Consider the following 25,581-nt stretch of genomic DNA (forward strand, 5'->3'; position numbering starts at 1 on the left):
GACTAAAAATAAAGCTAGCAAAGTAAAAGAAAGCAGTTTATATAAAATACAACTTTGTAACTACTGTTCTAGATGACAATTGCTCACCATTCCAGTTCCCAGGAAAGATAGTTGCCAGGAACTGTTCACACTCCTCTGGATGTTTTATTTGCTGATTTGTTTCCCAGAAGATCATTTTTAACCATATTGCCCATGTTTGTGATGCAGTAGAGAACAGCCATGGCATAAGGGAAACCTTGCCTCATGGCAGTGGACAATAAATCTTCCCACTCCACAGCTTCCCAAGGACAGCATGCACTCCATGCCTTCAGAAGCATATGGGAGAGCAGCACCCCACGTAAAAATCATCCCTGGCTTGTCCAAAATGACCCAAAAAAGGGCACCCTGAGCCTCAGGAAGCCAGCCTTAAAACAAATGCTGAGCAGCTTTTATTCCTTCTTTCAAATTTTGAAGGTTTCCTCGTGATATAATTTGAGGAAACAAGAAACGGGCACATGGACACGCACGCTTTGGTGATAAGTTTCTATTTACCGATTCCTTGCCATCATTAAAATGTTTAATAGGCAAAGCTTAAATGGAAAGATCGAGCTGAGATATTCCTCTTGGCTCCTCGTCAGAAATAAAGAGGTTTCTGAGGTATCGATCCGATGGCAGGTCCTCAGCAAAGTATCGGCAAAACCTCACACCTACAGCTGTGCAGCCTGAGCCAGGAATGTCCTCAGAGCAACACGACGTGGCTTATTGGAAAGAGGGAGCTCTTGGGATGAGCTGTGGATTTTCCTGCAGAGGAGTGGCAGGGAGAGAGCCTGCGGAATCTCCCGACAGCAGTGGGGGACATTCATCAGGCTCCCTGGCAGGCAAAACTGACAAGCCTCACTGAGAAGGAATTAATGAAGGCAGGATTTTCTACCACCTTCTCTAAAATCTCATAATTTCTGTGCTAGAACCTTCTAAAAAGGCAATGCTGGTGAAGTGGCATGAAAGGCCACTTTATTAAAAAATACATTAATGTTGTCGGTGTAACATTACACCCTCCCCTTGCTTTCTTATTTTCTTATTACACCCTTGCTTTCTTGTTTTTGTGATTTTTCCACTGAAACTTGGCTTTTTTAGGGTGTGATACAAAACACAGGAGAAACAGAAGCAGAAAAAATTACTCATGGCCACCACTGCCTAGGAAAGGTATTGCCTGGGCTTATCCACTGCTTCCCAAAGAGTGCCGGATTCCTGTGTTACAGAGAGGGGGAAAAAACCACCCCCACAGTGAATAAGTAAAATAAATCAGTAAAGTTCTTCCTTCTGCCAGCAGCTGAGGGTGCACAAACCCAGCAGCAGCTGCTCCAAGGGCACCTGACCCCCGCCCCCGTGAGGGTGCAGGGGAGCACCGGACTGCCCAGGGGCACGAGGACACGGATCCCTAAAACACATTTTGGGGTGCAGACACAGCATTTTTGCCGTGGATGGGAGGCAGGTGTACCTGGCAGCACCCTCCACGAAGCCCGGATTCTTTCTCCCAGCGTTTCCCCAGAGGATTCATCTCCCTCCTTCCTGTGGTGGCTTCCATCACCATGGGCAGCGCTGCTCGTACTGTGAGGAGCAGCAGGAAACATTACAAAACCCTGATAAACTGAGAAAAAAAGCCAGAGAGAGGTCAGAGGGGAGGAAGGAGGCACAGAGAGGGGGAATGCTGCCAGGAAAAGGGGGATGAATCTCTGAAAATGGACTCTGTTGCCATAACATATGCACAGGCATGGATTCCGAAAGAGAGTGACCAAACCCTCGCAAGGATCCTCCAAAATGTTCCTCTCAGATACAGCTGCATCTTTTAGGGAATAAAAAATGTCCTCCTGCAGCAGCCTGGAACAATTTTAATCCCCAAACAGCTATTTTGGGGAGGGGGAGGTACCCCAAAACCTGCAAGCCTTGCAACAGGTTCTGTTTGCAAACGCAGGCGTATCTGGAATATTTGCTTATTCCTTTTATTGAACCTGCTGGCTGATTTGATTACTTCCCTGGAAACGCATGTGCAAATCGGTTTTCCAGCCTTTTGAGGGCACTGCCTTCCGCCACAACGTCTCCAGTGACTGATGCCAACGTCTTGCTAATGCAATGAGCAGGAAGAGCCGGCGTTGGATGCCGACGCCGATGCCCAGAGCTCTTGGCCGCTCGCAGCCATAAATCCCTCCATTCCCAAATGCAAAACGCTGCCGTCGGAAATGCCTCACCCTGAAAAAATGTGTTTGCAACAATTCAGTCTCTCAAATTAAGCAGGCTGAGGCACAGCCATTCCTCTGCCACGCACTTACCCGGAGAGAAGGATCTGATGATGGAAGGCTGGGGGAAAAAAGGGCATCAAATTGAAAAGCCCTGGGGAGATGAATGGGAGATAAGGGAGAGAAAAACATTTACAGCCTGAAATGATTCCCCCTCCCAGAAAAATTTCCTTCTCGCCTCCCTGGGAAGCGCTCAAAGGAGAGCTGTGGTGCAGGCACCTTGGAGCAGGGATTAATCTGATGGTAAGAATCCGAGCAGACAGTTAAGACTACACAAGTAAGCAAATTTATTTGAAGACAGAACAAATATTGTGGCAAACAACAATATGCAAATTCAGTTGAGAACAGGGGTAAATATCAGACTTTGTTTTCAAATCGATATAAAATATAGTCAGATTTCATTTTGTCCAAAAAGCAGCTCGCATCAGGGTGGGGGGTTGGAGGGGATGGCCCTGTTCACGCCATCCGAGGTGTGTGTCACCTGGAAAACCTCAGGCTCGGGAGGTAGCTCCTCTGCCAGCGGAGATGAGGGATGCTGGAAGGAGATGGAGGCACCTTTGGGACTCTAAATTTCTACCTCCAAAAGCCAATTTTTTCCACAAAGCAAGGGGTGGGTTCATCCCCTCCAAGACCCTCAGTGCCCACCCACCTATGTTTGGGTTGTGCAGTCACAAGGATCCCAGCTGCTTTTTAGGGTTGGGCATCTTTGAAGATACCTGCACCTCCTCTTCCTCACTGGCTCCTGATGAATCAACCTCCAGTGGCTGAGCCTGAAAAGCCAGCCAGGGAGCAGCTCACCTCGGATGCCAGAGGAGTGAATAGGACGAAATCCCCTGCCAGGGTGAAGGTGCTGGCGGGCTGCTTTCTAGAAAAACCATCCCAAAATAAAAGCAGACATAAAAAACATTAGATTGTCAATGAGGCTTTGAAACAAATTCAAGTTTATCCTTAATTTTTCTCATACATGTGTGTGTGTGTGTGTGTGAGAGAGACTTCATACAAACAGACAAGAAAGACGTGGTGAACTTCAAGCTGAGGACGGGCATGTGGTCAGTTAGCGTCCGCAGAAGCACCATCGGATACGGAGGAGTTAGCACCAGAGAGTTTGGAGGACCTAACTGAGCACATGCGTCCTTCGGGAAACATGGGGGCGGCGTGGGAATGGGCAGTGGGGAGACATGGAACAGTTCATTAGAAACAATACAAGGCAATTCATGAGTTTTCATACAGTACAATACAGTCACCGATCAATTAACCCTTTCAGTACAGTACATGACAAGTAACACTTTGCACCCTGTTAGCACTAGGGAGGAGGGTTTGGGCTGGAGAGGGGTGGCTGCTGGGCTATCCCTTCTGCCGCTGGATTTCAGGGACTGTGGATTGCTTTGGCTGTTCTCCCACCCCAGCTGGGACAGCCCGACCCCAGCCTGGCTCCTGGGGGAATGCACTGGTGGAGCGCAATGCCACCAGTCCATCCACCCACAGCGAGGGCTGCACCCAATCACAGACTCCTAGAATCCCAGAACAGAAGGGACCTCAAAGATCATCTAATTCCACCCTCCCTGCCACAGGCAGGGACACCTTTCACCAGACCAAGTTGCAAAATCATCCTGGTTTATCCATGGGGGATGGAAGAGCCACCCCACTCTGCCCTGTGCCAGCCACCAAACTGATGAGAAAAGCTCCAATTTAAGTTCCACCTGGCCAGTTCTGGTGCCAAAACACGCAGAAAAGGGTTCAGAGGCTGCGTTCAGTCAGCCTCGAGCCAAACCTGCTTCTTCCCTCAGGCGTAGTGAGAACAGGGTCCGTTGGAAAAGTGCTAAATTACAGTACATTGGCATTTCCATATGTCAACTATTGAACAGCAAAACAGATTGTTTGAAAACAGAATCAGTATCGTACAGTAAGTTCACACTTAATTCTTCACCGTTTCTACACTTGTAACACATGCATTTTATTTCCATTAGTTTAATGCCAGTAGGACCAACATCCTCCAGAACAATGATCTAACATGAAACAAAACTTCCTAAGGAAAATATTAAGCATCACATAAAGTTTCAGGAAAAAACCTGTTAATTAGCATCACAAGGTACTCAGATTTACATTTAGGAGTTTTCATGCCATGACTTTAAAACACCTTTTGGTTAATATCCTAGGGGTGGGGGAAAACAAACCCCAAGAAAACCAAACCAACCCAAAAAAGAGAAAAAAAAAGAGAAAAAAAAAAAAAAAAAAAAGGAATGTTTTGGGAAATAATAGATTTCTCTTCTATGTATACACACCCAGGGAGACAAGCACGAACACGCGGGCTGGTGCATGGGTGTGTGCACAATTTTGTTTCGATAAACTTGACTCATTTCAAGGGCATTTTCTTGAGTCCAAAAAGACTTTCAAGGAAACAAACTCTAAACTACTGAAGCAAATTAAAAAGTCTCTCTTGGAGGAACAGAAAAGGTTGGTAAAGCATCGCCTGTGTGCTGTTACAATGCGCTTCCCATGAGCTATCTGAAAACCCAAACAACTAAAAATCCTTTGTTTCCACCTAAAAGGCCCTTCCAGACAAAAGGGTGCTGTGCTAGGATTTGCATTCAGGCCTCAAGTGTGACGGGCAGGAGAAAACACCTAATTCTGCCTTCCCAAAGGATGAGATGCCATCTCCAAGGGACAAAAAAATACATCTGAGGAGGAAAGTAAGACAAAAATACCTGTTCCACATCCTCCTTTCTCCCAAGCTTATTTCTAAGGACCCAAAGAGACTGGTGGGCTTGCTGAGGGGAGGGAATTTTCCAAATCGTTTGCCTTATCCTGGTGACAGTGAGTGGGATATGAGCTCTGAGACACCGAGGTACTTTCTAAAGAGGCTGTTCCCTGAGCCACTATAATTTTGGGGGCTCAGATAGAGCATCAGCATTTCCTGCTGCTATTTCTTTAAAGCTAAATTTTTCAGGGATAATTTGGGGGACGGGGGGGGAGAAAAATAAACTGAACCAACCCAAAATGTGGATTCTATTTCTGTTTTTACATCCAGTGATAGGGGAAGTAAGAGCATAATACTTGGGGTTGCTCAAGATTTGGAGTTTTTAACCACCTTGGGTTTCCACTGAATATCCAAGCCCCTGAAGATCTATTGAAGAAAGAAGCCAAGAAAACCAGCCACTAAAGCTGGAGTTGTTTAGGAAAACTCCTCCTATCTGCTGCAACAGGGAAACCCAACACACCTATTTCTTTTTGTTGCTGAAGGTTATTTCCATGATGGCCCCTTGCTAGCAGCAGTGAAGGAGAAGACCTAATTCCCTTCTCTGCATTCACACTGATCATGCTGTACTGGCAGGGTTTATCCATCAAGTGTCACCAGGGAGAAACTCCCATCACAGAGGATTGCCAGAGAAGGATTTGGATTGACTGTGGGCTTGTCAAGGATGATGAGCGGCAGTCCCGAGTGCGGATACCCCGGCATGAAGGGAACATAGGGCTCTCACACCCACCATGATTTATTTGCTGCCGTGGAAAACCCATAGGGGCTTTTAAAGAAGCAAAACCCCACCAGTTGGTTGGGAGTGGGTGGTTTGGAACATCAAAACCCAGATTATTCAGCATCCCAGGGATCACCATCCCATTTTGAATCCTAGAGATTTCTGACTATGTTTCCTACAAACTCTACCCTGCTGCTTTCTTGCTGGCAAGGGAGCTCTGATGCCTGGCCTTCCATACAGAAATACCACAGGAATTTAACAGGAATAGCACATCTGAACTGCCTCTGAATGCGAGAGCTGATCAACTCCTAACAACGCTTTCCAAATTCAACAGCACACCCCAGGGTTATTATGCTCCATCTTCTAAATCATCTGTAAATCTTTTTTACTTAAAAATACCTTTTGCAGTTGAAGCCCGTGAGCAATCCCAACAGCACTTCCAGTGCAGGCACAATGATGGCTTTTATTGCAATGGCTTGAGCGCGGCCTTTGTTGGTTCCAGGATCTCAGACTGGTTTGAACTGGGCTGTCCCATGGACTCACCAGGGTCTCGCACCGGACTCAAGAGCATCTGCCCTGCGACTCTTGCTCTGTTCAGTTTCAGGAGTCAAGGAGATGATCTCGCACCATCCCAACCCCTTTTGAGACTTCTCCTGTATCTTTGGTGTTTTTAAAAGCCATGCGCTCAGGGCTCTGGGTGACCTCGAAATTTACAACAACCACGTCTGCCCGGACATCAGTGACTTAGGTGTTGGTTCTGTCATGTAAAATAAGCTTGGATGGGTAAATTCCCCACTATCAAGTAGCTAATGGATACGTAATGGAAATCAGGCACCAGACAGTGGTCCGACACACCTCAGAATTTTCTTCTGAGGGCCCCTACGTAATTAACACTGTGCCTAGGAGGGGAAGTAGATGGGGAAAAGAAGAGAGTTCAAAACTCAGTGCTAACAGTACGTACAAAAGTGCAGTGCTCAGTTTAGTCCGAAGCAAAGTGACTACTAGTACTTAAAGTGCTAGTCCCAACATCGGTTTGGTTCAGTGTCCAAAACACGGGGGGAATGCGGGGAGGGTATCCCAGGGGGAAATTAAAAACAGACAGCACTGCAACTGCACATGCCACACCAAAAGTGCTTCAAATCACACCACTGCGGAGGGACGCGCAACGCCACGGCTCAGCTTGTGAACACACACGAGCAAACGACTGACACCTTTTAGGTTACTATAAAGAACAGCTCCATTATATCCATCACTACGAACCCGTTTGGGAAGCAAGTGGTCACAGCGTACAGAAAACAAAAGACGACCCCACTCCAAAACCAAGAGCCTTTAGGAACACTGACGAGCCTTTGCAACTAGGATACTCAAAGTCTAGCGAAAGCAGCCTTGCCCAGTGTCTGCAACAAGCTTGGCCGATGCTTATCATGCACTTTACAGAGGCAGGCTGCCTCCTCTTACACGCTATCTTACAGCTTAGCCTATTCACCTACGTATTTGTGGTCTGCTTCGTTAATTGTAGCTTTCTGCCCATGCATTAAGCTGGCTTGTTTCTCTTAACCACCCTACCAGTCAAAGGACAATGAATGCAAGGACGAGACGACGAAGGCGGTCTGGTAAACACTGATGATACTAACGGCCCAGCTTCATTTTCATGAAGAGAAAAGCTCCAGAGAAGGACTTTGGATCAGCATGCTCCTGGAAGGAAGCTGGGAAAGGAGGATTCATCCCAACGGATGACACGCATACCCTTTTCTCTTGGTAAACACACACTTCCCACCATCTGCCCCATCACCCAGCCCTACCTTTACACTCATGCGAGAAAAGCAAGCGGCTCCGCTTGCTGGAAACAGGGTGCAGGAAATCTCCCTGCTAAGGACTGTGTTGGTCCCAGGCCTCACCCTGGCCTGGAAGTGTCTCCCTGCAAGCAGGGGCATGTCCCAGCAGTGCCCTCCTGCCCCCTTACCTTGGGAGCTCAGCACCTGCAAAAATAGGGTGTTTTCTGCCAAAACAAAAGTGCCAAATGAGAAAGGGAGAGAACAGAACCTTCAGTTCTCACTGTGTTTCAGCAGGCACCCCCAAAAAAGGTCACAGAACAGCAAAGTGGCTCCCTGGGCCCTGCATGCATTGCCACCAACTCTCCCAAGTGTTGTACAAGGCAACATCTGGCCGTGCAACAAATGGTGTGTCCAAGGTGGGTGTGGATCTTTTTTATCCAGAAAGCTCTTTTTAAGTCAAAAGTATTGACTTGCTGGAGCTGGCAGGCTGTGTTGGGATGCTGCAGGTACAGCTGCAGACATGTTTCTCATCAGAGACCAAGCACTAGGGAGATGGTTTTCCAGCAGCAGGGAACACTAATATCCCAGGAGTAAAGACAGAGCTACAAACTCAGGTCACTCATTTCCATTACTGCCAGAAAGAGCTGGATTTAACACGCAAAAAGCAAGGTTGTGCATACAGGGGATACAGATGTAGATCTGCCTTTGGAGGCATACAACTAGAAAGGAAGGAGCCTGGAAAAGATGTGGGAGCTGGACAAGAACAGTGTGGTATGGGCAGTGGCCAGAAGTTAGGAGGGCAACGATGCACGGTGAGGAAACATGACCATCTCAGTCCACCATCCAGACAAGAAACTTCTGGAATAATTTATCCAGCCTTGCTGCCAAAGCAACAAGAAATGTACGCAAACACGTGGATGTGGCTGTGACCCTGCCACCCAGCAAGGAACAAGTCCATCATGGGCGAAAAGCATGCCAGCTTGCACACCATGGCTTTCCCTCAGTGATGCTGGAGTCTTGCAGGATTTAAAGCAATTGTTGAGCAAAGAAGCATCTTCCAGGACTGTATTCAAGCCTGGTCCTGCAAGACTGGCACATCTCACCATGTGCCACATGTAGGCATTGGGTCCACATTTGGTTTAAGTAGCGTTGACCTCAGTGTTGAGACCAAACCCAAACACTGCAGACATGGACAATCACCAGTCTGAAAACTCTAGCGTGAAAATGACTCCTTTTCCAGGTCTTTTTATAACATGTTCTTTCCTGTCTTCCGATTGAAAGGATTTTTGGCAGATGATTTGGAAGTGGATAATAAATCTAATGCTAGGACACTGCGTCCAATTGCACAGCAATTTCCTGCACGGATCTCACAAGGAAAGTTTATGCGTCGTGCTGCATTTCTCCCGCTTTAGTTTCTCCTACGGATACACTCTCATCCATGTGTGACCCTCCTTACAATTCTGCCTCCACCTGGGCTGGTAACCCCGTTAAATTTTTAAAAATAAAAGCTATTGCAGGTTTTTCAGGAGAAAAAGCTCTCTGCTTGCCCGTGACCTCACCTTTAACCCGAGCTCCGGAATTAAAAGGCATTTATAAAATCCTGTTCCGGCTGCTGCACGAGATCTTCACCTAAATATCCTCAGCAACTTTTCCAGTCTCCCAAAAAACAACTGATTTGAAAGTTTATTAGGAGCAATAATTTATTTTTGGAGGCGGAGGCTTTTGCTGCATTGAAGCCTGCAGATATCCGTGCACTGGTTTTCAGCGGTGAATCAAGTGATTCCCAGACACAGCCTATTTCCAAGGAAAACACCATCCCAGACTGCTCGGTACCAGAGGCACTACAGTGCAAACTGAAGATGCGGGGCCATTTTTAATTCTATGCTAATTATCGCAATAAAAACCAGATCCTGCAGCGGAAGACCCATTTTGGGAAGAAATAATCATCCATCTCTCGTAGCTGTAGCCGTGCTGCTTGCAAAGAAGCTTATTTACAAAATGGCAATCTCCAGAAAAAAGCTGTTATCGTTGCCTGACAAAGCCATATATTCTGATACCTTCTGGGGGGGCTCTGTCTGGGAAATTCCTCTTTGAAACCAAACGCTATAAACCTCAAATATGGAAAAACCGCCTCCTGTTCAACAAAAAACAGCTGTAGGGCTAATGCAACCCACCGTGACACACAAATGATGCTTGGAGATCCCTGCTTTGAAATCCCTGCTTTCGGTTTCGAGCAGGAAAATCGTATGACCTCTAAATTATTTATATGTGAAAATATGCTTTTAATAAAAGCATCAATGGTGTGTAAGCAAAAAATGAAATTCCTAAAGCAGACTGTCCACATTTTGTATAGTTACCTAAACGTGGATGAGAAACATCCTTTTTCCCCCCTGGACAAAACCGTCATCCATCGTGCAGGATGGCATGAAAATCCGATTTTTAGTATGCAGGGAACACAAAAAAGCCAAATAAAGCCATGAACCTGCAGAGTGGTTGTGAAAGGGATGAAGAAAACCCAACCAAGCAGCAGGACTGCAATCTGTTCCCGCTCCCCCCACGTAGCGCTGCGGTCCCCGAAGAGGCTCTCACACCAGATTGCGCTGCCAGACAATCTTACGGAGACGGGGACCTGCGCTTGGGTCTCAGCCAAGCAGGACCCCCCGCGCCTCTCTCCGTGACTGCCAAGACACAATCTTCCTTCAAGAGCTGCTCGCACCTGGGGATGCCACCACCCGTGGAAAGGGCTCTGCTCCACCTTCTCCATCTCTCCTCTCTGGGTATCCGTCAGGCCTACATCCAGTATTCCCAGGCACGTTCCTGGGGAGCAGCAGAGCAGCTCCGATACGTCGCCCCGCCGTAATGATGGAGCCTGAAGACGGGAACATTGGACCACAGGGACAGCATGTTGAAAGCAAAACATTTTATTACCATCGGTTAAGCTTCATAATGCACGCTTATGAGTAAGAGAGAGGTTATATGGAGATCACTTTGCTCCCTACCAACTGCAGCTTCTGGGATTAAATGCAGCAGCTGTTGAGCGGAGCGGAACGGGACCGGTGGAAAGAAAAGGAGAATTTGAAACGGTGGGGGGTAGCTTGGCAGAAAACAGGCCCCTGACTTGAAATTCAGAGAGAAAGGTTTTCTTTTTTTACTGCTGTATCAAAAGCCACAGTGTCCTGGACAACAGCTGGCGACCAAGCACTGCTCTGGAAACGCACCCCTCTAACTCAATACCCACCTCAGCAAGCACCACCTGGAAGGGGCGCCGCAGCTCCGACACAATGCGGGAGTGTGGAGTGGAACGCTTTTCCTTGGGGCCACGACACCTCTACAGTCAGTCCATGGATCAAGCCCAGGATGCTGCAAAACCAGGAGCTCCTGACCCGCAGGTGTCCAGGGAAATTTTGGTGGCCATGGACCACCAGAAGGGTGGATGACAACAGGGATCTATCCTGAATTCTGGATAGTTGGCTAGCTCAGCGACAGCGGCCTGCAATGCTCACCTGGAGTTGACTCAGACGTGAGATTTTTCCCTTGTTTTCTGTTGGCTTCCATTAAATGTTTTTGACAGTAAATGTCAGCCTGAGATGGTTTCTAAAGAACACGAGTTTCTTCCAGCAGAAATTGTCCCTTCAATCTAAGATCAAAAATCCAGTTATCTTTCCTAGAGGTCAGAGACCATAAAAAAGCTATTTTGGACCACCTGCTGAAGAGTCACTAACACACTTTGCCAGCACCAGCTTTTTTAGCCCAAATCAGTTTACCTTCCAGCCAATCTTCCACAAGCAGCTTCAAATTGTATCAAACCCTATCCAGAGGAACACTCTGCTTTCCCCTTTCCCGATATTACCGCTCTCATTTCACAATAGTTTCTGCATTCAAACAGAATTCAAAGGAGAGAATGCCTGCGCTAGTGAAAGAGGACTCCAGTTATTGCTAGCACAAAGCTACCAATTTTTCTTCTAGCAAACAAACCGCTTGGCTAGAAAGGTGGGAAGCTCTTGGAAGACTGAGAGCCTGGAGGAGGCTGGGTTTTAGGCTGAGGCAAGTGAAAAATCCCCATATTGTGGCCTCTTGCTTGTTTTGTTTTGCACAGCATCTTCAGCCTCGCTGAGAGGAAGAGGCCGGCATGGGTTTTGAACAAGGAGAGAGAGCACCTCAAGGGCTATTGCAACAGCTCAAGGGCTGCAATGGGGAGGAGGAAGGTGAACTTCCCTCTGTGAAGAGCCTGAGGAGGGAGGTTTAGGGAGGTTATCCCAGCTTTAAAAGGTGCCTCCTAAGAGCGGGAAAGAGGCATCAAAAGCAACAGGTCAAACTGCGGCTTGATGTTGCAGGCAGGAGTTAAGTGGGCACCACCCCTGCCTCTTGCTCTGGATTGGGGGTTTTCTTGGGGTTTCACACATATCAGCACAAAACACACACTGCCAAACAGGCAGTTTTGAGCTCTTTTTAAAAGAAAGCTCTCTGTAATATGCCTTCACCAAGGTAACCCACACTAAAAAGCTGGCAGCATCCATGAAAATGTTCATCAGGCGACTACAGCACCTCCCTCCTCTATTTCTTTTTTTAAAATAAGACAGCTAGAAGGAACTTATCAGTGGTTAGCTCAAAGGGTTACCCCCGGCAGCGCTGAGGGATGACTGTGCTGACATCAGCAATAAATGCTGCTATGGAGAGAGAGCCAGGATGCAGCAGGATTATGTGCACGCTGCATGCTGGGACACACTGATCCCAGGACAGAGGTGCCTGTAGGCTCTCCAGAGCAGATGCACCAGGCAAGAGGTGAAAGTCCCAGAGGCAGAAAAGGAAGGACAAAAGAGTTGGGCTCCTGTGGTATCCAGGATAAAGCTGTTGACACCATCCCTCTGAGTTATAATGGGATACACAGTACCTGTGGGTGGTGGTCCCTTGCCTAGCTCAGGTGTCTGCTGCAACTTTGACCCAGGTCCCATGGGCAGGCTCTGGTGGTCTCTGGTCCTGGTGGCTCCCACTGCAGCAACTGGAGTCAGTACAGGACTGTAAGAGAGTAGACAGGAGCTTGGCAGAGGCACAGCTCTTATCTCCACATCTTTATGCCAGCTTTGCTGTGGGCATGCTCATTCCACGTGCCTGAATTTACTAACCCACATCAAACCCCTGGGTCGATTCCTAAACTGATTTGGAAGCATTTGCTATTACACATGCAGAGAAAAGCGACTCTAATTACTCTGCACCCCATTTAAATGTCCTGGGGAGAATGAAATCCTGGCACTGCTCAAAGAAACCAAATTGAGGTTACACATAACAAAGGATCCAGGCATGCCATTGAGCTGTGGGAAGGAAGAGCCAGAGCTCAGAGCAGCACTTGCAGCAGATGCAGCAAAGCTCATCCCTGGGGAAGCTGTCAGACGTTGCCTACAAGCGAGATGGTGCGCGCCGGCTGCTCGGAGGAACAGTGAGTCTGCCACCAGCACAGGATCAAATCTGCCCCAGGTAACTGGTTCATGCAACCCTATTCCACATAGGAGCCATCCCTGAGGGAATGGTTGACTGCAGGGTTAAATAACTCCCACTTTACTGCAGTTTCACCCCAAGGATCTGCCCCAGCCTAGAGGTAACATCTGCCAGAGCCCCTCCCACCCAACAGCTGCAAAAGCGGGCAAGAACTGTGGAACGGGATCCCTGGAATGGTTAAGGCCAAAACACACCAAAACAGACATGGAGCAAAACGACTCTCTGGGAAAAATATAACCAGCTCCACATCTTTTTGTCCTACGTTGGTGGCAGCAGTTAGCAAATGCATGGTGAAGGAGGGAACCAAGGCACATTCAGGCTTTGCACATTTCCAGAGGGATTCATAACAAAAGCTTAAGAAAAAGATGCTGAACTTCTGAGAAGAAAAGAGGTTTAGGGCCCTCAAACCAGGTCACGCACAAGACAGAACTTGGTGATCCAACGGGGAAAAGGAACAACACAAGCAGGATCAGGCCCTGCCAGCAAAGTGAGAGGAGAATGTCCCTATGCACTCAGCCATATAAACACCTACAGGGGTTTGTGCCTGTGCTGTTTTAGTGACCTTGATGTTTTGCAGCCAGATGGAGGAAGAAATGAAATGCCAGCTTAAAGGATATGCTCTGAGGTGAGAAGCACAGAAGTTCGGTTCACCTTGTGAAACACGGTGGCTGTTCTCAGCTTACAGGTAAACATTTCAGCCAAAAAGCTCTTTCCCTAATTTTACCAGGATGGGGGAGATTATTAAAAATGCTTAAATTAAAAAAAACTTCATCACTTACTATAGGGATGTGCAGATTAACTGAGTTGTTGAATATAGGATAAATCCTACTGCCAAGAACTAGATCAAACCCTTGCCCTCTGTTCTTGGCTGTCAGTAGCCTCTGCTCATTCCTGTTGTGACATCTACCTGGGAAAAACTCTTTTAAAAGTGCCACCAGCACAATGCTCCACTTTTCAAACACTTTGCCATGTTTATTGGAGTCTTGGGAGAGAGACTGTCCTTGGAGACAGCTCCGTTCCCTCACAAATTCCTGTCCTAGGCAGCCCGATGGAGACCTCAGGAGTGTTCAAACATCTAGAAGGAAAGAACAAGCAGCTGTTGTGAAGACAAGCCAAACAGAAAACACATCTGTGTTGACTGCACACTGAGCTGCATTTACTCCAGAGCATTGCTCTGTCACCTCTCTCCCAAAGCCTAAGGTCTCTGGCCTTAGATTCCCCCTGCCAGCTTCCTGGGGAGAGAGACTCTCTCTTTTTACATCAGGTACTTCCCAACCAGGCAGGAGCACAGCAACGCCCTCCATGCCCAAAGCAAAAATGACAATTTGCAAAACAGCAACAGGTCCAGGGGGAACTTCCAGAGACAAACCAGCTCCTGCTCAACAGCAGTTGCCAAGGGAAGCGGTGGGAGCGACGCCAATGGTGCAGCTCCCTGTGAGCCCTGAGGTTTGCTCTCGTGCTGCAAAGCTGTTGGGGTCCGCTGCTGCCAGCACATGGCGTGCTCCAGCTCACCATTTAACATGGAACAGCAGGGATAATTAATTAATGTTAAAAATACCAGGGCTGCATTGGCACATCCAGCCTTTTCCCTAAGAAGAGGAGGGAGGAAATAGCTGTCTGACACATATTGGTCATATGCCTAAATGCCCTTCTGGATGGTGCTGGGATGAGTATACATGTCGAGTGGTGACATTGTGGGGCAGGAGGAGCTCCTCTCTGGTTAGACCTACACAAAACTCTCAGATCTCCTCGCACTAAAAATGTTACTGAGGGAAAGCTCATGCCAGTATTTCTGTGACTCTTCATATGACAACACACAATCCTGGGAGATTTAGGAACATATGGGAAAACCTGTATTTCCAAACATGCTGGCATGGGGAGCTTATATTGTGACTTAGTGCTTTCCTTACATGTGTGTTTGAACAGACTCATCAGAAAGCAACAAAAACGTGACCAGGGCTAAAAATTACCCTTGGTTGAAGGTTTTGTATTTCCTTTGGAAAGGATGCAGAAGAGACCTGACAACAGCCTTTAATTATGTGTGGGAACTGCAGCAGAAAAGAAACCAAACTGTTTTTATAACTCCTCTGGAGAGCATGGCCTGTAAAAGGCTAGAAGCAATAGAATTAAATGGAAGCAAGGGACACATGGACTGGACAGCAGGAAAGGTATCTGAAAGGAAATAGGGTGGAATAGCTTACAGAGGGAAGCTGGGAATATACAGCATGGGAGACTTGAAAGAGTAGATTTTTTCCAGGTTGTTCAACTTGGGAAAAATATAGATGCTTTTTGCTCTGTACCCAGCCCTGAAATGCACCATTAGAGGCACCCTTGCAGTTGCAAATTCAAGTTTAGAGTCAGGTAGGTTCCAAACCGTCCAAACACTACATTTCATCCCAAATTTCTCCCTTTCTAGCTTTCAGATATCATCAGTACTGATCAGCATGAGATCATCACAAGAATTCTCGCACACCTTTGAGGTAGGGAGGTATCATCCACCCTCTTTTAGTAGGGGAGAACACAGGCACAGGCAGGACAAAGCCAAAGTGATCCCATCTCCAGTATCAGGAGGCCCAGCTCCACACACTGACAGCTTTCCCAGAATCCAGGCAATTACTCCAGCACTCCACTGGTTCAAAGCACAGCTTTCAACAGCTATTGACACCGACCTCTGCTGCACCTCAGACCTCAGAGTGGCAGGCCCAGGAAAGCAAAGGTGGTACAAATGGTGATCATCCACAGAGCCTTGTTAGGAGCGACACAAACCCCTTTGCAAAGGCAGGCACAAAACTGCTTCTTGAAAGCCACTTTCTTTCCCCTCTGATCCCCTCCAGCCTTCATCAGCCCCTTTCCTGTGCAATGCAAAAGAGCAGCTGCCCCACTGATACACACAACACTCCATCACTCATTGCTGGAGCAGGCGGCAACCAATGAGCATGCGGAACAAGGCTCTGGTGAAAAGCACACGCAAGCATCCATAAATTGAGATGGCATCAGCAAATCTTACATGCCATCAACACTTGTGTGCTCCCCCAAGCTTCTGCAGGTATTCCTGGGCAAGCCTCCCAGCTCAGCAAGAGCCAAGCCACGTGAGCCTCGGAGAACGAGCTGTAAAAGCAGTAACTCCAGCCACTGGGCACGCCTGGTCCCGGCGGGTTTGTTGGCAAGATTAGACACTTGCAGAGTGTGTTACTGATCCCAAAGAGGAAGGAGAACCAGCCCAAGAGAAGCACCCTGGTCCCCAAGTAGAGCATTAGGATTCAGGCTCTGTGTCTCCTTTGCCAGCTCTGTGGGACTCCAGTGCTGAAGGTGCCGCCTATTCCTCCTACTACGGATAAAACCATCGTCATGCTCTATGATTCCCTGGAGCACGCATCTTGTCCTCGCTTCCCTCCGCCCCCTCCTGCCTTTTCGTTCCTCTGCCTCGGTGGGAAGCACTTCTCTCTGCTCTCACTCCCCCTCTCCCTTTGCATTGTGCCAACAACATGTGCTCCCAACAAGGACCAGATGGGAATACTTGTAGGAGCCTGGGGTTAACCCATGCCTTTTATCCCACATACTCTCTGCTGTTTTGAAATGCAGACTCTATTGCATGCGCTTTGCAGTGTAAAGATTTAAGGTCAGTAGTAGAGTATGTTGATATTGCTTGTGAAACCCATCTTGCTCCTATTGCATGCTGAATGTCTCCGATACGGGAAACAGAACAGACGATGGATAGTGTTTTAATATCTCCAAGGACCTATTGGAAACAGGGGGAAAATGAGTATTTGTAATATGTCCGTGCATATTCATCTCTAATATCCCTCTCTCCCTTGCCTCTGCGTTCATTTGTGCCCACACATGAACTCACAGATGTTGTGCCAGCGCGGTGCCGAGTGGGGCTGGGCACGAAGCCTCGGCTTTCTCCGGCTGCCAGCAGCCGCTACCGAGGGCCATCTTTGCCTCCAATTAATCTCTGTGTGGCAAATGATCACGACGAAGAACAGATGCAAACTCCCGCCTGCAGGATGGATTTCCCCCACCGCGGTCAAGAAATCCATCCCACTGTCTGCACATCCAACCAACACCTCCATGGCAGGGGCTGTTGTCCCTCCCTGTTTAATACTGTTAAATTGGATGGGTCTAAAACCCCTAAAAAGATGGAATATGCCTTTTCAAGTTTCAACTCTGTGCAGAGCTAGCAATTTCCATGTGCCACTCCAAGCATTTCCGTGCAGCCTAGCAATTAAGAAGATGAATTAGCAAGTCCTTAATGACGGTTTTATTGGGGGGGCAGCCAGGCCCCTCGAGGATAAGCCAGTAGGAACACGACCACATTTCCCACACATGAGAAGCCAGCAGGCACCTGAACTTTTCTAGAAGCTGGTGAACATGAGAGAGCCCCCAGGGCTGCAGGTTCGGGTTCCGCGTGATGCCTCCCTCTGCACGGGGAAGGAGCGATCTAATTACATCCATCACAGAAATGCCAAAACGACATCCGGCTTATAAAACCTCAATTTATGCTTTGACATTTCTGGAAAACCAATTTTTAATCCATGTCATCTATCAGGAGTTCTTGATATTTTACTTCACCTCGACGCTTTAGAATACTGTTGCCTTTATTGAGGTGCAGGTGAGGAACTGAACACAGGCTGACAAAATATTAGGAAGAAAAACTGATGTCAGCCCATGAAGGCTTCTGCATGTTTTGGAGAACCAGAACAGCAAAAGATCTGGCTTTAGCTTTTTCCAAATCCCCCAAATCCAGAAGTACCTTGTCCCCTAGCTGGGGCTTTTTTCCTGTGGCCATGACAGGATCTGGCAATTTTTAGGCAAGACCAGGTCATCCCAAAACAATGCGTTTTGGCAGAGGCTGTGATGTGACAGCCTTGCTTGGGTATAGCTTATGGTGTAGCCTTTAATTCCACTCCTTCTTGAATAAACTCTTAATTTCAAACACAACCTTTACTTGAAAGGAACGGAGGGGCAGGAGAGGAAAGGTGAATTTTAGACATCACAACATGTTAAGTCATTAAAAATAAAGGGCAACCTAATTTTGAAGTAAGCAGCATAGAAAATTAGACAGAGTCTAATTTTCTTCAGGAATTCTCTCATAAATCGCATATATTTAGAGTATGTACAGCAAAAGTGGGAATGCCATGGAACTGAAAATGCTTATTATGTAATTTTTGACCTGGTGCAAAATCTGCCCCATAAAAATACACAATAATAAACTCCTTTCCACTATAAAAATTACTAGGACTGGAAAACAGGACTGTAAGTCATGCAAGCAGAAGGCTTCCTAGCCACCACCAGCTCCCTTCCCTGGGAGTTTAGGTCACTTCAATAGGCCAGAGGGGAAAAAAATGATGCAATTATCGGACTAGGACATCTGTAGCTGAAAAAAAAAGTGCTGACATTGATTTTGGTAATTGCTTAGGGGTTCTTTTTTGTATAAAGGACAGGATTTTAATACTTCTGCTTGGGATTTTATGAACATGGAAGTACAGATTTGCAGAGCCAGGGGTTGTAAAATGGCATGGAGACATGACGTGGCCGGCAGCTGCCTCTTTACAGCTCTCACCTCGCCTCAACGACGCCTCCAAGGAAGAGCTTTGCCTTCTTTTAACTACGCTTTCCCTCGCAGCCTTACCGAAAACCTATGGAATTCTTACCAGGGCTGCGTCCAAGAGCTTGCACCCAGCTCTGGGTGGAATAACGTGTTTTTCCAGACCGGTGGTGGGAGCAGATGTCCCCTCTTCAGACTGCACTTCAGATAAATAAGATTATTTCGCTACGAGCTACTACAGGCTACAGTATACTCACATAAATATATTAATGCCTATACGTGGATATGAATTGGTATATATCGGATACAGATAAGAAACACTTACAACAACGAGTAGATACCAATAACCGCTGCAGCTTCTCGCTGGGTAAAGTCCTTCGTCCACCCAGGCTGCACGCAAGGAGCCCATGAGGGAGGGTCTCACTGTTCCCCCACAGCGCCCGGCGGGTCGCCCTCTCCACACCAGTGCAAAACGCTTCCCAACCCTTCCATAGCTCTGTACTTTACCAGGAAAGCCAGCTCCAGGGGCCGGACCCAACACAACATCCCCCCAGCTGCAAGGCAGGGGAAGCCCCCACAGCCCCTTCCATCTGGGATGAGCTTTTCAGGGACCACCCCACCTTTTGTGCCAGCAGCAGGGAAAGCCAGGTACGAGGCAGCTGCTGGACTTGGCTTTGTCAAGACTACAAGCACAAAGCTCGGTTTTAAGCCTCAACAGCAACAAGGGGGACCCAGCTTGCAGAAGGGGGGAGCAGCCGCTGCAACATCAGAGCTGAGGATGCTCAGCAGCTCTGCACATTGCAATTTAAAAATCCAAGTCATCATCCCACTCTTGATGTTTGAGAGGATCCCCAATACAGCACCTGTCCTCCTCTAACATATGAGCGGAGCTGGACCAAGCAGGTTCAACAGGTCTCTAACAGACACGTGCATGCAGGAGATGGCTTCTCTCAGCATTAGACTACGTTACCAAAGCATCCCCTTACCGGAGCGGGAGCAGAAATGTGCTCCTAGTATTATTTACACAATATAAAGTGCATTAGGATTTAATAATTCAACTGACAGACTTTCTGCCGGGACCATACAATTTTGAAACAGAGGTGAGGGCTTGAATAGGAAATTCTCTCATGAGAAAAAGAGGTTCAGACTGGTGCTCTTCACCCTGTCCTCCTAAGGATTGTTTTTGGCCGTTCTTTCTAGTGCAAATAAGCTTGTGTTTTCTCAAGTTTAAGGGACATGGCAGCTTCGGGGCGTCAGGAACGAACATTTAAAACACATCAGGGATTCAGTGTTCCCGAGCATCTCGCTGTGCCCTTCTGGGCACCAGCAGCCCACTTGGTCACTACTCCGGGAAGCTGAAGACGCGCTGCCAAAAATACAAAGGAACCCGTTTCCGAATCTCACCGTTCAAGTCTTGCATTGCTACACTCCGAGTGCATCCCTACTACCCTCCAACACATCTGCTTCCCATCGCGTGGAAAGCCTTTATCCTCCAACCCAGCATCTGCAAACACCGGTGTTTCCCATTGCGATGGAAACCCATAGCCGCTGGCCTACCCATGAGTGACAGGCGATGAATGTGAAGATCCCGATCCAGGTTTGGATACTAAGGTGCATCCCGTGCCAGGGGAGTAAACGCATTAGCGGATCCTACGGGACACCTGCGTGCCAGAACCCAGGCCGGCCCAGTAGCCAGCGGTCGTTGGATTCCTGGGTGATATTTACAGCAAACTAGCGGCATTGGATGGCCAATTTGTTATCAAAAGATAAAAGGGTTTTTTTAAGAAATGGGCAGCAATAAGGAAAGAAAATTTGCATTCTTTTTTCCTTTTAAAACAGTGAAGAAAACATCCCTTTCCAATCACGAGTAATTTCCTCACCAACACTACAGGAACACAGGGAAGGCATGAGCACTTACAACACACATGGTCACTTGGGCTAATTCCAGCCGAGGAGCTTTTATGATCCCTTGAGGCAAAGGCGGGCAGGGATGGGAGATGCCGAGCTCGCAGGGGAGGAACGCCACACAGAAACGGGAAGGAGAGCGTAAAAAGTTCATACATTCATAGCTCCGGTTTGTTGGACTAGAAGTGAATTTTTTACCTCAGGCACTGTGACGGGCAGCAGCAGTCAGCGATACGCTAACGTACGCATCAACGACTCATTCACTAAATTCTGGTTTCACACCATAACAGGATGCAGAGTTCTTTTAACGTGGGGTTTTGTGTTGTTTTTTTTTTTAATTGACCTGTTAAAACCATTGGGACCAAAGCCGTAAGAGCGACGATGAACCAGTACCCCGCACAACTCCCGCAGATTCATCGCGGTCCACTGGCTGTTCGAGTGATGGAGCGAAAACATCTCTTCCAGGTTTGAAAAGGGACCTGAAAGAGCAACCTATGGAGAAAGGGATGGGATTTTTTGACACTAAGCCAAAGGCTTGGTTGCTGTAACTGCTATATGTGGTTTTAAAGGGGGAATCACCTAAAACAGTGAAATTAACTTTCTTACTTCTTGTCACAACTGTAACATTTTCCTAAAGGTTCTTTGGTGACTTTGGTGCAAGCTGTTATTTTTTCTTTTTTTTTTTTTTTTTTTTTCTTTTTTTAAATTTAAAACAGATTGACTCGTTTTAGTACCCAAACTAAAATCCAGATTATCCTCTTGGTTCCCAACCCTGTCTCCCCAACCTTTCTCATCATGACATTAACAGGCAACAGCGTTCGGATTGAGTGTGGCCATGCCGTGTGCAGGGGGCTCCAGACTCAGAGTGGTGAACAGTCTGATTGGAGAAAAAGATGTTTCTCAAAAGGTTAAAAAATAAAACAGGGCATGGTTGCATGGAAAAATAGCTGGTCCACATGCACACTAGGCCACTCTGTAATGAAACAATTTGAGTGATTACAAATATCTGATCAGACACAGTAATGCCTGCTTAAAACAATCTTAAAGGTGAGCAACACGCTACTAGAAGTACCTGGAGCTCAATCAAACTCCCACTGGTTCAGGGGGAAGGAGCTGGTTGCCCAAAGGCTGGACAAGCCCCTTATCTTATAAATATTCATGATTTAAGAAACACAGGATCTTTCATCAACCTCCCGACCAGGTAATTGCACACATTCTCCCTCCAGGCAGAGAGTTAGTATCATGAGATTTAAAATTTACATCACAAAGACTCCAGGATGACACCAAAACCTTGGGGCAGGCGATCATTGATCATCATCTCATCATCGGGACTGGAGCCGCTCAAGGACAGCTCCAGCTCTGAGCTGGGGGGAAGGGGGTGATGGCAGGGCACGGATGTTGTCTCCCCAACACCACCCACTATCCACACAACAGAAAACCCAACGGGGCGTCCACCACAGCTTCTGAAATGCACCACAGGTGAGCATGGAAGAGATGCCTTTCTACACGAATCCAGTGGTGCACTCAACACCCCAAAGGTCTTCCTCGTGGCAGGAGGAGGAAAACACCCAAATGTTTTCCTCACACAGGTAACATCCCAAACGGCATTTAAGTGGGAGAGAAGCCGGGAGCCTCGGTGGCGGCATTCTTTCCACCTCCCAACACCCGCTCCACAGTCGCCTGCTGGAATGCCTAATACAAAAATACCTTCTGAAATTTTGGACAAAATGCATTAAAAATATTAAAAAAAAAGATCACCAGCCTCTAACAGGCAGAACATGGAGATGAGGAGTGGGTTATTATTCACTGCCATTAATTCAGAAGGCTGAGCACTCCACTGTCCTGGAATACTCAGGTTATCAGGTCAGCACAAAACTACAGAATGAATGACAGACAGATCTTCTGCCCTTCACTGGCACGTGACCGAGGTCTGACTGGTTATCGAGATCTTACCCACAAACAGACTATTGATAACCAGGAGATGCCAACTTTAAAGCCTCTCTCCCTCCTCACACACAGACCAGAGATTCACGTGGAGCTGATTTTTGCCATAAATGCTCTACGGCAATGCCGCTCGGCCTTTGGACCGAGCACGGGCAGAAGCCAGTCCTGAAAAGCTCGAGATAAGCAGAAACTGATACAATTCATGGTAAGGTTCAGGGTGGGGATACTGTTGTATCGTGTTTAAGTGCAACACAAGCCTTTTCTAGACTATTTAAAGGTCAGGGTGCCGGATTTTGTTTGTGCTGATACTCGTACTTCCACAGTCTCCAACACTCGAAGCAGCTGACTCATACGGACTCGACTCGGGAGGTTGGTCCTTTCCTAAGACATACGGAGATGTTTTGGGCATAGTTTAACGTGATAACCAGACTCCTAAAACATTATGTACTGGAGTTAGCAAGAACTACCAGCAAAGGACTTTACAAAAAACTGGGGCAACTTGGAATTACTATAGGTCAGTCCCTCTCACCAATTTCTGCTTGCTTTGTTTGGTTAATTGTCCAATGCACTCTATTCCAGACCCTCTTGCTCTTCACCACTGTCCCCTCTGGCATCCATTCTTTTCTCTTTATGGCTGTTGTAAATTCTCCTCATCTCTTCTTCGTACTTGATAAAATTTTCCCCGAACCGTGTCCACGCTTTGTACGGAACTGTGATGGTGTTACGGTAGGGCGGCCTCACCTCACTTACCTTCAGGAAGATGCCGTACCTGTTGGATCCCACATCAAAGTAGAAGCGTTTGTTGTCCACTCGGAAGGAGGTGCCTTCGGGGAGCTCCGGGGGCTCGTCGCCTCCCCCCCGGCGATCCTCTATGTCCCCCTCGCCGTATTCTTCAATCAGCTGGACCAAAGCATCCCTGAACTCGATCATCCCTTGCGCCGGGAGGACGATCGTCTGCTCCTGTCCCAAGCTGTGGCCAAAGTAACCCATCATGCCAGGTCCCCTGCTCATGGTCTGCCTAATCCGCAAGAAGCGCCCACGCTGGTTCTCCTTCAGGTCCAGGTAGTACTTCCTGTTGTCCCTCTCGATGTACTCCGTTTTGAGGACGCTGTGAGGGGGCTCTTCAGAGCCCACGGATGCTGGGGGCGAAGGCGGCGGGTGCTGCAGCCGCCTCCGGGAATGCTGCTCCTTGTCGTTGCTGTGCTCGTGCCTGTGGCCATGGCTGCCCTTCAGGCCCAGGTGGGCGTAGTGCTCGATGAAGTCCCCTAGGCAGTCCTTCAGCTCGGCAGCCACGGACAAGGAGAGGGTCAGCTTGCTCTTCCGGATGTTGTCCTGCCTGCCCCTTCCTATCCAGACCTCGGCGATCTTCAGGAAGCGGCCGCGGGAGCTCTGTTTCACATCCAGATAAAAACGCTTCTTCTGGATGTCCACCCTCTTGGAGGCCAGCTCCTGGATCTCCATGCAGCTCCCCTGGGAGGAGGCCAGGTAGTGGTACTGCTGTTGGGACTGGGAATAAATGTTCCTGTGCAGGCCAGAGCCTCCCAGGTTCCTTCCTCCTCCTCCTCTCCCTCTTTCCATCTTTACCAATCAGCTGGAAATAATACACAACAGAGACACAGATGACAACATCAGCACCAAGGGCCTGCTCAGCTCCTCGGCAGCGGCTCCGCTCGGCGCTGCTCTCCCTACAAAGGCTCCTGCATCCCTCTCCGCTGCCACTGGCACGCAGCATCGCAGCCTGATGGATCCCGGGAGCTCTTCGTGCTCCGGCTCCCGGACAAGGGAGCCCAGATTCCAGCGGCACTCCCCGGCAACATTCCCTGCCCTGCCTCTGTGGTACTACGGACCCTCCAGCTGCCCCACGGGGGTGGGTTATGGTGCCCCATTTCAAGGGGCACTCACCCTTCTCCCAGGGCTGCAGTTCCCCTCTGCAGGGTCTGTCCCCGTGCAGCTGCATTCTCCCTCCATCACCCCCTCTGCTCGTCTTCCCAGGGCACAGCGGGGCACTGGGGTTTCCCCCCACAGCACTGCCCTCCTGCCTCCCGGGACCCACGGAGCCCCCTCCACCGCTGCATCTCCTGCCCTAGTGCCCCCAAGGCTTCAGTTTCTTCCCCCCTAGTACTGCCCCACTGCCTCCCTGGCCCCTCTCTGCCCCAGTCCTGCCCCCTGGTGCCCTCCCTGCCCTCCAGTGCCCCCAGTACTACCTCCAGTACTGCCCTCCTGCCCTCCCCGCTACCCCAGTGCTGGCCCCCAAGTGCCCCAGTATTGCTCCCCAGTGCTCCCCATCGCTACATCTCCGGCCCCAGTGCTCCCACAACTTCACCCCTTGCCCCCCAGTGCCCCAAAACTGCCCCCCTACAGTCCCAGTACTGCCCCCCAGAGCCCCCCGTGCAGCGGTATCGCTCCCCAGTGTTCCTAGAACTGTCCCCCGGTGCTCTTAGTACTGCCCCCAGTGCCCCAAAAGTGCCCCCCGGTGCTCCCAGTGCCGCCCCCCAGCGCCCCCAGTGCCCCAGTGTGCCCCCCAGCACAGAATCTCCCACCTCATCCCTGCCCCCCCTACCCCCGCGGCCCCTGCGCGCCCCTCAGCGCCGCGCTCCCCACGCCCGGTCACTCACCCCGCAGCGCCCATCGCCGCCGCTGCCCTTCAGCCGCCGCCGCCGCCGCCGCCACCGCCCGCAGCCGGCGGCCCCGCCGCCCCCCACGCCGCGCAGAGCCACGGGCTGGCGCTCCCCCACCGCCCGCTCCGCTCCGCCCCGCCCCGACCCTCCCCGGCCCGCCCCGGCCCCGCCCGGCCGAGATCGGCGGCGGCGGCAGCGCGGGGGGCGCCGGGGGGGTGCGCGGCCCTCACGGCCGCGGGACTACAAAACCCACAGTGCCCCGCGGCCGCTTCAGCATTGCGCGTGCGCGTCACCTCGGGTAACCTAAGCGGGGACGGGGGGGTGAGGGGCGCCATCGGTGACGCATCCACCGCGCGACGCGGCGTGGCGCGTAATGTGCGCGCAGCGCGGGTTCCGTGAGGGAGGCCGGGCGCTCCCAAGTACCGGGCGCAGAGCGGCCGCCGCGGCGGAGCGAGCCCGCTCAGAGCCCCTGGGCAGCGCTCGGGGCTGCTGCCGGCCTGCTGCGGGCCCCGCCGGCACTGCGGGCTGCGGACGGAGCGCGCTGCGGCCTGC

At 49.4% G+C, this 25,581-nt stretch overlaps 1 protein-coding gene across 2 annotated transcripts; it reads right to left on the minus strand.

Annotated features, from left to right (window-relative positions):
* Positions 1-2,941: 2,941 nt before the first annotated feature.
* PURG (purine rich element binding protein G) lies at positions 2,942-25,045 on the minus strand. Of its 2 annotated transcripts, XM_040063989.2 has the most exons (3): positions 25,027-25,045; positions 23,162-24,002; positions 2,942-20,959 (listed from the first exon to the last, which is right to left on the minus strand). In XM_040063989.2, the coding sequence occupies exons 2-3, from the start codon at positions 23,987-23,989 to the stop codon at positions 20,744-20,746; spliced, it is 1,044 nt and encodes a 347-aa protein (XP_039919923.1). In that variant the 5' UTR covers positions 23,990-24,002; positions 25,027-25,045; the 3' UTR covers positions 2,942-20,743. The 2 variants fall into 2 exon arrangements, with proteins under 2 accessions (XP_039919923.1, XP_039919924.1); XM_040063990.2 differs by lacking the exon at positions 2,942-20,959 and having other exon boundaries at positions 21,189-24,002.
* Positions 25,046-25,581: the final 536 nt, after the last annotated feature.

This window comes from Hirundo rustica, chromosome 5 (genome assembly GCF_015227805.2).
Source record: "Hirundo rustica isolate bHirRus1 chromosome 5, bHirRus1.pri.v3, whole genome shotgun sequence".
Lineage (NCBI taxonomy): Eukaryota > Metazoa > Chordata > Aves > Passeriformes > Hirundinidae > Hirundo > Hirundo rustica.

What these genes read in the sequence shown, in the direction of transcription:
- PURG (XM_040063989.2), bottom strand. Translation starts at nt 23,989, where the DNA reads ATGGAAAGAGGGAGAGGAGGAGGAGGAAGGAACCTGGGAGGCTCTGGC. An exon ending in GGTACGGCATCTTCCTGAAG is followed by an intron (nt 20,960 to 23,161) that starts GTAAGTGAGGTG and finishes CTTTCTCCATAG; the next exon opens with GTTGCTCTTTCAGGTCCCTT.